General features: G+C 35.1%; 1 protein-coding gene across 1 annotated transcript in view; it reads left to right on the top strand.

Moving 5' to 3' along the window:
* Positions 1–8,378: 8,378 nt before the first annotated feature.
* The window catches only part of LOC131047683 (uncharacterized), a 33,664-nt gene continuing 26,888 nt past the window's right edge, over positions 8,379–15,154 (top strand). Inside the window, exon 1 of the mRNA XM_057981478.2 lies at positions 8,379–8,925. Coding sequence (XP_057837461.2) covers positions 8,725–8,925 — 201 coding nt within the window. The 5' untranslated portion in view covers positions 8,379–8,724. The remainder of the gene's footprint in view (positions 8,926–15,154) is intronic.

Below are 15,154 nucleotides of genomic sequence, written 5' to 3'. Positions count from 1 at the left end.
CATAATATGATTTCTAACTCCATCAATTATGATCTTCATAGCCTTTTCATTCCCTTCAATCCATGCCAATTTGTCAGGGTCATTCTCTGGTTCTTTGGATTCATCTTTTATAAAAGATTCAACTTTATTTTCTCTTAGGATCATTTTTATTCTGAATTTCCATGTTGAGAAATTATCTCCCCCTTCAAGTCTATCCTCAAATCTGATAGCATTGGCCATGGAGAAATGTGATGTTTATAACCTTTGATTTGAACTTCTCAAATTTGAATGCCTCGGGTTCTTCCTATCGTGGCTTTGATACCATGTAAATGATATTCAAATTTATGTTCAAAATCTAAAGATTATAGATTTTGTCTCTCTTTTATTTTCTAAGAAGACTTTCTTTCTATATTTACTTGAAGATATATTCAATATTTTATTGTTGGTTACTGATCATAATTTCCTTTGTATTGCAGATCGCTGTATAGAACATTAATTGATTTCGATGTCTTTCTACAACACTCGAATGGCATATATATATGTAAATAACCTTTGATCAAGGCATGCCTTGACCGGGCATGTCTCTTGACATGTCCGATCAAGACATGTCTTGATCGTATGAAGTAGATGTCGTTTCATAACAAATAATAATGAACTTTGTTTATACCTAATACCAATCGGTGTCATTTCAGATGCTAATGATTATTGATTAACCCGATAACAATCGGTTTATTATAAGTGCAGATCGATAACCAAAATCGGTGATAGTTATCATACACGATAACTATGATATGCAATATTAATACGATCTGATCTGAAACATATGAACACGATCATGGCATAAGTAATATGATCATAACACGATCAATGACAAGTTTTTATATGTTGTTTAAGTATCGATATATGCAAATCGATACTTGAAATCATGAAATATATATGAAGATGATTATAACAAGTTTATTCAATCAAACTAATTGATTAACATAAAGTCTACCATTTGTTTTGTAATTTCATCGATAAGGTAGATGATTGAATAAGAGATAAATGAAGTCTCTCATTCAATCATTTATCTGACCGACACTACTTAGTTTCAACACTGCAAATGCGAACTAACATCTAATCAATTGCGAACTACTGACTGAGCAATTGTGAATTTTTGTCAAGGCAATTGTGAATTTCTGACAGATCAATTGCGCATCAGTTAAACCGATTTAAAAAAAAAAGAAATAGATAGAAGAGAGAAGTTTTCGCTTTCTTTGATATGTTTTTTGTTGTCTTGTGTTGTTTCCTCCTTATGGCACCTAAAATCTTGAAAATTACCCTTCCCACCATTAGATTAGAGACATTTTATACATGAAAATAATTTTTCTAGAATTGAGAAAATTTGATGGGTTAATCTCGCAAATGGAAATAAATGAAAAATGACAAATAAAATTTAATTTCTAGGCTATCCCTACAATTGTGCATCAGTTAGTGCAATTGTGAATCAGAATGATAGCAATTACGAATCAAAATGATAGCAATTGCGCATCAAAATGATAGCAATTGCGCATCAAAATGATAGCAATTGCGCATCAAAATGTGCAATTGCAAATTTTTGTCAAGCCAATTGCACATCCAAATTCTTGTACGACCTTGCAAATAAAAAAAGTAAAAAAAGTTAGATCAGTAAGCGTGTTTCATGTCGGTCTTACCATTTATTTCATGCTTGAATGTCATAGTTATGAATGCTAATTCGGAAATAAGGACGAATTACCAACCCTTAACTAATTATGCTAACTCAAACATAAATCAATACAAAATAAAAATGAATTCAAATGAAAAACTCCGTCATCCTGCATCTTTGCTTCCATTTTTCTTCTCCAAAATTGTGTTATGAAGGTGGCCCTCAGGTGTTGCACTAGGATTCCTACATAAAGTAGACAATTGTTTTGAAGACTGTGATTCTGACCTAAAATGAGAAATTAATGTTGCTTATATATATTTTCATGAGAGATGGGGAGGGATTTTGAACTCAAGTCCCGATTGATAGTTCACTAATTTAGATTGATTAGTTAATAGAGTTGATTGATTTGTTAACTTAGTCTGATTCACTTGTTAACTCATTTGATTGAGTAGTCAACTAGATTTATTGGCCAGATGACTCAATTGATTAGTCAATTGACTGAGTTGATTGAATAGAAGACTGAATTGATTGGAGAGATAAGTGGATTGATTGATCAGTCAGAAAAGGTGATTTGGAGTGAGAAGGGGTGATTGAGGTGTTTTTTGAGTTAACTAATTAGTTAACTGATTTGATCAATCAATTATGATTTCAACATGTGTTGTAGGATTTTGAAATTGAATTTGATTTTCATTTTCAATTTGGATTTGGATTTGAATTTGGGTTTTCGAATGCTAAAATGCACACGAAATTAATTGAAATTCACATTTGGTGAAATGTTAATTTGGAAGAAATGAAATTAGGTGAAATGATTTGAAATTCGAATTTGGGGAAGATGAAATGAAATTAGATGAAATTAAATGGAATTAGAATTTGGGGAATTTGAGGAATAAATAAATTAATTTAAATAATTTAAATGAAATTATTTAAACATTAGAAATAGAATTAATTAAATAATAAAGATTGTTTAAGTAAGGAATAAATCACAATTAATTAAATAAATGATATTTAATTAATATTTTGGATAGGGTTAACTAATTAATTGATTAATATAATAGAAATTGAATAATTAGTAATGTTGAAGGGTGATGATTAGAAGAAATAATTAGTTTAATCAAATAATTAAAGAATTACTTAATTAAATAGACGAATAATTAGTGTATGATCAATGAGACATTTTTAGGTGTCTACACAAACCTTGAGAAGAGGGTAATGCAAAAACTTTTACAGAACGTTATAATAGTTACATAAAATTAATAGAAATAAACATAATAACATGCATACCACAACACAATGATTTACATGGGGAAAACCCTTTTGGGAGAAAAACCCCGCGCTCCAAAAGCCGCTCAATATATTATTCAGAAATTAATAACAAATTATAGTATACTTGTAGAGAAATCTCTTCACAGAAGTACCACCAACTAGAGATTCATAGGCAACTCAATAACCATAAGAATCTTACACTCAATCTCTATATCATGCATCTCATATATAGGAGATACAATACAAGAAACTGTTAAACGGTATTACAAAACCATGGGCTAAAACCACCCAATAAAGTAGATCCGACCTTATCTCCAATCTAAATTCTCTATGATGTGTCAAAAAACACATCAACATGTTTTCCTCCCTTTTGCAACCCATTTATGTGTCTGATGCATTTTATATTTCCTATTTTAGGAGTCTAAACTTTCAGAGGCCATAACTTGTGAACCGTGTGTCCGATTGACAAACCGTTTGAAGCGTCGGAAAGATCACAAAGGGATCTATCACCTCGTAACCTACTATTTTGGTTATTCTTAATTTTTAGGGAAGTTTAAAACCTCTAAAGTCCTCAAAATAAAATTTAAACTTTTCATCGCACCCTTCAAAAATGAAAACTTTAATATGTTCAAAACTAGTTATGATCTTGTGACGAAAATTAACCAGCATGCTTATCTAGCCAATCTAAAGCTTTGGAGAGAATTTTGCACCATTTCATGCTCAACTGAAAACTTACTATAAATAGTAACCCCATGTAAGTACAAGGTTGAGACACCATTTTCCCAACAAACATACATCGACAAAAAGTGTTACTCCAAAAATACCATGAAAGAGATAAATCGACTCCTCTTCAAGTAACAACAAATATAACAAAGCCCAATAGTGTTGTGGAAGAGTGGGTAGAATTGATCAGTAACCCAAGAGTAACTAATAAAATCCTACAATGCATGAAAGAGGACTACAAGAGATTCAAGAAATTGGTCATATGGCCAGGAAAAGATACAATAGGATTATGTCAAAATAGGTGGAATGAGCTCACCCCATAACTAAAGAAAAAGAACCCCATTCTATCCACAATTACATTGGCACAACTTCAAGGGTAGATAAGTACATCAAAGCATCAATAGACACCCACATAACTTGGCTTCCTCTTACATTTCATCCACCACTTCTCCTGTATCCAATTCCTCATTGGTTTGGGGGAAGGTTGGTGGATGTGGCTATAGAGAAGGAAATGTGGGCAACGATAACATATCCGAAAGGATTTTAAATTCAAAGGAAGGTGGAGGTGTCATTGAATCAATAGATGATAGGATTATTTCATTGAAATATAACCTGAGGCCTTAGCTTGCATAAGGATAAGCAAGAGGATAGTTGGGGGAACAATGGGCTCTAGAATTGACCTTGTTTTACCTGTTTTATTTCATATTCCATGAAGCATTTTATATGTTTATAAGACTTTGGCATAAAATTTGTTAATACTTTTTAGGTTTAATACATGATATATGTGATATAATGAATTCATGTGTTTTGTGAATATTTATGGATGGTATGATCTATGATATAAATGGTAGTAATTTGGATGATTTTTTTTTAGATACTAACTTGCAACAATAAGTCCAACTATTGGGCCATAGCCAAATCAAACTACTTACAACATAGTGTACCCTGTAGCTCATGAGGTAGCAGTTGATGAGGTGTAAAGTATACTGCAATTGTCAAGAGTGGGAGCAGTTAGATGTTCTTTTTTTTGATGTTGTTATTAAAAATAAATGCATTCAAAGGACAAGGAGGAGCTTGCGAGATAATGAGACATGGTTCATAATGGCATTTATTTGTCTTGCACATGTCCTCTCTTTAACATTCTTCAAACGCAATAAGAGTCTAATGAGAACCATGAATCCTATTTGTTAGATTGTTATTTCTAGTCATGGATAACATAGACTTGTTGGGACCATTCGGGTTTTGAGTAACTCTTTAACACACTACACTCCCCTATTGGGGTGTATTAAGATCACCATCTCTAAGAGTATATATAAATATATAAATATATAGCTTTAGTCCTACCTCAAAATTTAATCTAAAGCCTTAAGGAATCAAGAAAATCCATATGAGATTCCTTTCAAGTATACAAAAAATATATTTTATTTTGAGATTGATGTTAGATATTTCTACCCTTTGCTTAAACCAATAGTTCTCTTGAATTATTAAATCTTGTATTATTAATCAAGTTATCGTAATATTTTTAGACCATACCCTAAGCCCCATCTCCAAACGTTTGAGTGGAATCAATGCCCATGATGTTGGGTAGATCTAGTAGTATACTACCACCATTTTGGAAGATCCTGAATAATAAAACAATATTTTAAATTGAATATTTTCATCGAAAGACATTTACCAAATCATTTTTTTTTGATGATGCCTTTTGATAACTAACTTAAAATGTTGGACCAAAAATAATATGCAGGTTATCCATAAAAGCTTTGACAAAACAACTTTTATTTTTTAAATATCAATGAAGCTAGTATTAAAAACACAGTTGGGTATGAAACTAATTCTCAAGCTAGATAAATACTAGCATGAACTATTGACAAGAGATCCTTGAAGATGCCTAAAATTAATGAAATTAATATTTAATTAATGAAATTAATATTTAATTAATTTAGCCTTTTTCACATAATTAATTATATTAATTATGTTAGCCCTCCTTAAAATTAATTAAATTATATTTTAATTAATTTAATCACTTTAGCCTTATCATTAATTTATCAAAATTAATTATATCCTATTCTTCTAAAATATTTTAATTCTCAACGTTAGCCAATATTTCTTCTAAATCCTAATTAGTTAATTAATTCCAGTTAATTAACTAATGCCCCGATTCCTACAAATCATCCTCTTAATCCCCACTAGTTAGCCTAATTAATTATACCCTAGCCATGATTAACATTTCCTCCAATTTTAAATTCTCCCACTCATTCTCTCTCCTCACGTCACATCCTCCTAACTCACCTACCTTCTATCATAATCCCTCATTAACCCACCTAATCATCTCCCTTAATCATTTGCACATCCCTAACCACCTTGATTAAGGACGAGTCAACTCTTTGCCATAAATGGCTTTCCTATTTCACCCTCCAACCTTAAATGATATCTACTTTTGTCTATCCAAGGAATTCCAAATCCCTTCCATCTCCCCATGCCCTCTCTTCCCAAGGAATTTTTAATTCCTTTATCCTTTATTCTCCCCATGCTTCTCCTTTCTTGGAAATTTTTAAGTCCCCTTGTCATCTCCTAAGGAACTTTAAATTCCTTTCTTCTCTTCCCAAGGTACCTGGGGAACTCTTCTCCATGTACTTGAGAAGTGTGGAGACAAGAAATGCCTTTATGGCAAATCTTTTGGATCTCCCACTTGTCCTCTCAAATCTTCTCCCACTCACTTTCAATCCCAACCCCCCATTCCTCTTCAATCTTGGCTATCCATTTTGGGCCCCTCCAATCTATAAATTGGAGCTTCCTCTTCTCTCAAATCATCCATCATATTCATAGTGTTATGTTGTCAAGTTGAGAAGGAAGATCATCCATAACACCCTTATCATGCCCAAATATTGTCAAACATAATCCATCATCCACCATCTAATATCATCCCTTTAATTGTGTAGTGGAGAGAAATCCACATTCCCTCAATCACAAGGAGCAAATCAAGTGGACATCAATTGCGCATTTCCACTTCCCGCTCAATAGAATGAGGTGAAGAAAGAAGGTGAAACAAAGTTATTTTGCATGCTTTAATGCTTTGTTTTGTTTATTTAACATTGCATGCATTTCATTTTGGCTAACTCGAATTTCCTCACGTTGAATCCCAACTTATAAAATTATCACTATTGGTTGGAATACTTGTATTGGCCAAAAAACATATGAATATATTCAAGCAATGGGAATCACTAAATGTTTCCTATAAATAGTTAAAATAAATTATGGTTCACTCTCAAAGAGGCAGTCAAAACTCAATGCTTTGCCTCTCGATGTCTCTACCTTTACAAAAGCCATGATAGAGTTCATGAGACTCATGGATTCTATCAAAGGGATGTTGCACAAGCTTGTTATACAGAGGGATATTAAGTTGTTTCCTAATTAAGCTCAAGGTTTTAGTCTTCCAAGCTTCTTACTCCATTTAGTTTTAGTCAGTTTTCTACATAGTCAGATGGAGTCTATTTTAGAGAGGAGCAACAACATAGCCAAAAGGCTTGCAAGCATATAGAAAAGGTTGTACTACTAAACTATTAATTAGTTTGTGTCAAATTACAAAATTTGGGTTTAAATAATTTTTAAATTTTTTTTTTTGATTTGTTCTTTTTCAATAAAAAAGATCCGTAAAAAGTAAAGGTTGACATCTAGTAAGTACAATAATTTATAATAACATAAATGTAAGAAATTTGAAAATGTACATCAATGTACAAAAAATATTATTATATTTCTTGAATGATGTGAAAGCCCCAAAATGAGTGAAACTTCTTAATCTATGAAACACACAATAATTCATACTTAAATATTTTTTGTTAAAAAAATTGCATGTTAACTTTACAAAAGATAAATATTCGTCTCATCTAGAAAAAATCTAACATTTAACTTGTCAACAAGTACAAGTATTAATCTCCTTGTCATATACATTATCTTCTATGATAGGGGAAGAACACAAGTTATCATCCATGTTCCAATTACCGTTCACTCCTTGCTCATCCAACCCCCCAATTACTAACTTTCAAGAAACCAAAAGAATAATAACTAAAAGTCCATTAATAAATTTCACATGTATCAATAGCCGCTCACATTTTAGCTTTTTTTGCTCCATAATTGGTCTATTTGTGCATGACTACTAGGGCATTTGTGCATAAGTATTGGCAATTTTAAGTGCATGATTATTGGGGTATCTTTAAGTATGTGTCAGGGGACACTTTTAAATGTGTACTTTTTGACCCTTGCGTGCATAATGGATCCTACAATGTACGTTGTTACTACCCTAAAGTCAAAACAATAGCTATAAATAGTTAAGTTGCATATAAAGACAACAATTTTTTTTGCCAAAATCTAATTATTAACATTTAAGACCACAAATCTAATCTAAAACAATAAATCCAAATCATAAAAAGCCAAATAACCTTAAATTTTATTACTTTTAATTAAAATTCCACTATTTACGTACTTTTCATTAGCTAAGCAAAATATAACGGTAACCTCACCAACATGGTAACGTTATACCATGATACAACTGAAAAAAGCATGCCTCCTACTTTTCTAACGGACACTTCCAACGGTAATAGGTATTCCATTTTCCCATTACAGTAATATAATAAAAAAAAAAAAATAATTAATTAATTAAAAAAAAAAAGTTGAAATAAGAATCATAAAAGGAGGGCACAGAGGTTGCCTTATCAAAAAATACAGGCCATCAGGCGTTCTGAGCTTTTAATTAACTGAATTTAGTTTGTGGTTAATATTTTTAACCCGACCGTCGTTTGAAAAGTGCACATTAAACAAGCCCCACGTAAAGAAAGGGTCATTAACAATTTAATTTTTCTTTGGGGTATATTTTTTGCTATACCCACCATAGGATTCGAACCAGCGACTCCTCCACATATCTCTGAATCTTCATCGCCAGGAAAGTTTGTACAATGCTACCATAGAAAGCAAGGAAGTTTCTTTTCTTTTATTCTGTGTGGGAGTGTGGCTGAATCTTTGCTTTAATTAATCCCATGATTCCTATAAAGCTGCTGTGTATGGCATTGTGAAACAAATATCATCAAGTGAAGTATACAATGGAGCCAGAGCCAGGGGATATTGCAATTGTACTTTCCAGGGCGTCCAAGCTTCATTCAAAGCTGAGCAGTTGTATTATCGAGAGAGCATCATCGGCACAGGAAGAAGAAGAAGAAGATTATGAAGACACAGAGACCCTAAGCCTAATAAATATACGAGACGCTCTTGAATCTCTTGAGCATCAGCTTTCTTCTCTCCAGGTCAGCAATACCCATTTTCATTTCCAATTTGTTTTTACCTTGTTTGCCTGTCTACCTTAACTTTTTTTTCGTTGTGTCTTATTTGGGGAATTTTCTTTCCTTTCGCAAACCGTTGTAATGTAAATCAAAAGTAAATTATTCAATGACGTATAGCATTTTTATAGCTGTTTTGACATGTCCTACGAGAATTTGGGTTATACTGTAAAGTGAGGTTAGGCGTCAATGTCAGAGAAGAAAATGGAAGAATTAGGTATAAATGGGCATGTACAGGCCAAATACCATCATCAATAGATTGACCTGTAGGAAGGACTCTTTGTGACATTGATCTGAGAGAATTAAATGGCACCCTAATTTTCAGCTATAAGTGCTGAAAAGAGGGTTCAATAAACAAAGATGCTAGCTACGTATTGGCCTTGTGGTATGCTCTGCAGGATGAAAATTCAAATATTATTGAAAATGCAACTTTCAACAAAGACAAAGTGAGATTGCAGAGAGAAGACAGCCTGGTTACGTATATATATACAATCAAACTCGGTTGGAGGGTTTGGTTAAGTTTCAAGGTGCACCTTGTTGAACGCAAATTATTTGTGCAATAGAAAAGGAAAAATTGCTGCACATTCAACCCTTTCTTGCGTTTGTTCCATAATGTGGCCAAGAGCTGACACCCAATTGATTACGGAAAATCCTCTTGGATAGCAGATCGAGGTGGGACTATGAGGCTCCCTTCTCTATTAAGTTTAATGCCCAAGTCATCAGGATTTCTTGTTTCTGGCAGCTGGTGTGTTTTCCCTTAAGCAGAATTTCTCTTGGATAGCAGATCGAGGTGGGACTATGAGGCTCCCTTCTCTATTAAGTTTAATGCCCAATTCATCAGGATTTCTTGTTTCTGGCAGCTGGTGTGTTTTCCCTTAAGCAGAATTTCTCTGCAGCCAAACTTTGAATTCAACCAGCCTTATATGCATGGGTTAGTGCTCGGGCCCTGAAACTCACTGGTATAAAATAAAAAAACCTATAGGTGAGCCTAGTAAATGCATCCTTACGGTGCTGTAAATTAACTTTGTATAAACCTTGCTACCGTGGTTAGCATCTTTTCAGCATAACATTATTGTCGCAACAAGATCCATCATTTGGATAAGCCATTTTGGATCATCATTCAAAATATATTGTAAATGTTCATAAAGTTTAAGTTCCCTTATCAATAGCAATCAAAGTTCTTGCTATTTGGCATGCTGCCCATTAGTCATAATTGAGACTAGTCTGTTTCAGCTTTGCATCTTTCTTCCAGTGAACCAAGTTGCTGATTGATGGGTTTCTTAAGCAGAGGAATATAGTCACTAAATCATTTGAGAGGGCACTACACTTAAAATTTAGCTAGGTAAAAACAATTACATTCAAGTCAATGCTGAGGAGATATGAATTTCGAAACTATGATCATCACATACTAGTCATGGGATTTGTTGACCTAACGAACTGCAGATATGCGCATGAACATTTATGTTCTTTTGACAAGCTAGGAATGTTATAACTATTCTTTAAGACCACCTATGCTTTTTGGATAACCTCTGGATACTTTTTGACTGTGTTATTGCTTAATTTTCTTTGTGGGAGTTGCGAAGTGCAATCAACAGTGAAAGGAAGTATCTATTAGCAAGTAGAGAGCATAGGTCACACATAACAATGAAAGGAACAACAGCTTAGACTTGAGAAACCCAAAATGGGAGAAAATGCCACAAGAGTGAGGTATCTCCTCCTCAAGCCACTATCTCATGAGCCGGTACAATGGTTTACTGCCTTTGAACATGTACTTTTGCTCTAGCAGCAACATCCAAACACCATATAATCCATACAATGGCTTTCATGCTTCCCTAGTCACTTTACTTCTCCTTTAAGATTCAGAGGCTGAAGCAATAGCCCAACTCAACAAATTTGCTGAGAACATTAAGGAAAAGACTCATGGATTGTTACAATGACTTGCCTTGGAGGTATATGCAGAGTAGCAAAGGAACTTCAAGGGGAACCCAACAGGTTTCTTGTCACTGAAATCAAGGAATCTCCAACACTATAGCTTCCCAAAATGCTACAGGCTCTGTATTTAGACCCTATCAGAGATAGTTTTTGCTGCGGCTGAACCTTTCTTTGCCAACAGTCCTTACATGTGATGAGTTCAACTGAGTGAAACCTGTTAAACAAATTTGAGTAGGCTTAATTAAATCTGTTAGGTATGCATGTTTTCAGTAGGACATCAGTATTAAGTGTTTGAATCAGTTAATGTACCTCTCTCTCTGTTCTGATCTGACAATCTGATTTCTCCAACCCAGTCCATTTATGTTTCATACTAGAATGATTCATTAAGAGAATGAAGTACAAGGAAGATCTTCATGAGAATATTAAGTGAAAGTTAGCTAATTCTACAAACTTTTTTATTGGAAGAAGCAAATCAATATTACAGATTACAGATCAACAGCAAAACTGCTGATAAAGACAGCAGCAACCAGCAAGTGTGCTGGAAAAAAAAAGCAGTAGCAGCCATAGACAGAAGACAACAGCTAACTGATGGCTGATATAGATACCTCCTAAAAACAGAAAGTCACTGTATCAGCAAGATGCAAGTACAGAGAAACAAGCCTCTGCCACTCCAAAATAAATCACGCTCACACAAAGGAGTATGGAGCCACAGCAACAGCAACAAAAACAGCACTATATATCAAATGAATAAAGTGCAGCTGACAGAGAACACAACCACTGCTGGAAGTTATGCCAAAAGTTGAAGAGGCCTGAAGAGTCTGATCTATGTTGAATTATGATCCTCAATCCAAAACCTTAGCTGTACCTTGATAGCATCACCGGTCATTTCGATTAGAGGATTGGAGCAAATGGTTTAAATTTTAAGCTCACAGGGATAAAATGAGTGTCAGGGCAACCAGAGATCAAAACTTCCAAATGCATTTGATTATGGTCAGCTGAGATGAAAAGAACTTGAAAACATGTTGTGAGCTGGTGAATATCCTAGAAAAGCAGCTTAATGGAAAAGGACAGATAAGGACGCAAAAAGGTCAGGCCATAACATTTTAACATGATGGCAGAATCAGAAGCAATGTTTGAGGGATTCATTTTTACCATAGAAGGGACATGAATGGGGTGGGCTGAGGAAGTTAAGGCAGGAACCAAATGGGAGTTTTGCATGTAGAAGATTCCAAGCAGTGAGTTGGGACTGGGCATTAGCTTTAGACTCCCAAATTTGGAGGCTAAGTTTGTTCCATCCAGCTCATTTTATTTTGCATCTCCAGAGGGAGTTGTGTCGGCTAGAGATGGGTAGGCTAGGCACAAGCTGTTTATAGAGGACTTTGAGAGGAAAGGATCTAAGGTTGCAACCATTAGGCCACCTCCAATCCTTGAGGAAGCGCAAATGACAATTAGAAGAGATAAGGATAAGAAGGTTGGAGGGCACAATTTTTTGAATTTCTTGCACAATATAGTTTGAATTGAAGCATTAAGGGTCCCATAGATCTTTGAAAGTTTGAATACCTTGCTTGAAGAAGTGTTTAGCTTTGAATCTAGGAACCATAGCAAGTGGGTTGTTATTATCTTGGATTAGGCGATTCCACCAAGACAGCTTGTGGGAAACCTATTGCCAAGCTTTCCATTTGCAGTTGAGAGGAGTTAATACATGGATCTTAAAATAAGGGGCTAAAAGGATCTTGCCACTCCATTGAACAACACTCCATGACTTACCAGCAACAACCGTCTGAATAGGATACTGGACCAAGAGTTTCCATGGTGAATTTCCTTCCAAAGCTCTACCAATTCATTTGGTTGAAAGGCAAACCCCTTGTGTGAAAGGATCTATGATCCCCAATCCACCCTTCTCTTTTGGGAGAATATAGTGAGACCAAGAAAAGAGGGGCCTATTGGAAACATCCACTTCACCCGAACCCTTCTCCTATGGATGGTGCGGTTCCCCCCACCCCATCCTCTCAATTGCCCCATCCCTACCAATTCTCTTAAGTGTCTCCTAGGGCCCAACAATCTAGAGGCCTCCAAAAAATCATCAAAACTTGTAATGGGGGAAGGGCAACACCCCTTGTGTGAAAGGATCTATGATGCCCAATCCACCCTTCTCTTTTGGGAGAATACAACGAGACCAAGAAAAGAGGGGCCTATTGTTGGGGTCTCGACATTGGAAACATCCACTTCACCTGAACCCTTCTCCTATGGATGGTGTGGTTCCCCCCACCCCATCCTCTCAATTGCCCCCATCCCTACCAATTCCCTTAGTGTTTCCTAGGGCCCAACAATCTAGAGGCCTCCAAAAAAAACTAACTTGTAATGGGGAAGGGCAACAATTATGGAAAGGGAGGATCAAACAAGAAATGATTGATAACTTGCTTGTTGGCATGCTTTTTTTATTTCCCCATTCAAACCAAATAAAACTTCAAATGAGCTACATTAGTTGATGGTAACAAGTTCTAGAGGGTAACCAACAAGAAGAGATTTAGACTTGGCTAGGCAAGAGGATTCTATTAGCCACCTACATATGCTTGGCCATAGACAAAAAAAGATATGTTCAAGATAATAGTTTGGATTTGAACCTGTTTAAGAATTACCTCCACATATCTTTCAGTGGAACTCCAATTTCAAAAGGAATGCCAAGGTATCTAGTAATGGTACCATGTTTGATTTCTTGCCACTCTTTTGGAATCCAAAGTGAATGAGGGTTGGGAGTGTCATCTAGAATTAAGTTTTGTGCATGGCAATTTGAGAGCTCAAAACAACACAAGAATTCAAGGGTATCCAACTAATTGTTGACATCATCAACAATATTTTGAATGAAAATCATGCTACCATTAGTAAAGTGGGAGTTAAGAGTAGTAGTATTACTTGGTAGAGAAATACCATAGATGAGATGGTTTGATTGGGTATAATGCAAGAGATATCTAGGAGCATCAACTTTGAGAACATAAAGGATCGGGGGAAGAGGCCAGACGTGCTGAATGGATTTTTGGAGTGGGAATTGTCGGGAGAGAGTTCCATTGATGACCAAGCTTTCATTAGCGTCCATGAACATTCAAAACTTAGGATCAATACCTAGCCATTGAAGCATTTTAAGGATGAATGGCCATCTTATACAATCATAAGCCTTATCAAAATCAAGTTTGAGAATCATAGTGTCTTGAGCCATTTGTTGAGTCCATTCCAAGGATTCCCATGCTAGCACCAAGTTGTCTAAAATAAAATTGCTCGCAAGAAAACCAATTTGTTCTAGCCAAACAATCTCTTGGGAGATGTTCGATTCTTTTCTCTAAGGCTTTAGCTATGATCTTGTATGAAGTGTTTAATACACTTACGGGTCGCCAACCATTCACAGTGTCTTCTTTCTTCCCTTTGGGTATAATTTTAATGAGTCCTTGGTTAATATTAGCTCCTAGAGACCTAGTTTCAATGCCCTGTAGTTCATAAAGGAATAGGGCAAGAAGGCAGCCTTGCCAAATGGATTTTTGGAGTGGGAATTGTGGGGAGAGAGTTCCATTGATGGCCAATCTTGCATTAGCATCCATGAACATTCAAAACCTGGGACCAAAACTTAGCTATTGAAGCATTTAAAGGATGAATGGCCATCTTATACGATCATAAGTCTTATCAAAATTGAGTTTGAGAATCAAAACATCTTGAGCCTTTTTTTGAGCCCATTCCAAGGATTTCCATGCTAGTACCAAGTTGTCTAAAATAAAATTGCCTCCAAGGAAACCAATTGACTCTAGACAAACAATCTCTTGGGGGATGGTTGATTCTTTTGGCTAAGGCTTTATCTATGATCTTGTATGAGGTGTTTAATACAATTATGAGTTGCCAACCATTCACAGTCTAGTCAATATTAGCTCCTAGAGACCTAGTTTCAATGTCCTCTAGTTAAACATTATATAAGTCCTTGATTTGTGGCCAAAGCATGTAGTAGAATTCAACAAGAAGGCCATCCATCCCTGAGCTCTTCTCCAAAGCCAAATTATACATGTAGCCAAGGAAATATAACCCCTTAATTCCTATCTTGGAAGACAACTTAACTAATTGTAATTCCACTAACTTAACCAATCCATCTTTGGATCATTAGCCTTCCCCTTGGCTTAAGCATTTTGTAGAGAGGTGTTTATAGGTGATGTTAAGTTGTATGCATGAAACCCTGGCAAGCCACAACTAGGGACAATAGGGACTTGGCATAAATTAGAGGTAACTT

The sequence above is a fragment of the Cryptomeria japonica genome, chromosome 4, assembly GCF_030272615.1.
Source record: "Cryptomeria japonica chromosome 4, Sugi_1.0, whole genome shotgun sequence".
Lineage (NCBI taxonomy): Eukaryota > Viridiplantae > Streptophyta > Pinopsida > Cupressales > Cupressaceae > Cryptomeria > Cryptomeria japonica.
This window is presented reverse-complemented; position numbering and strand designations above follow the sequence as displayed.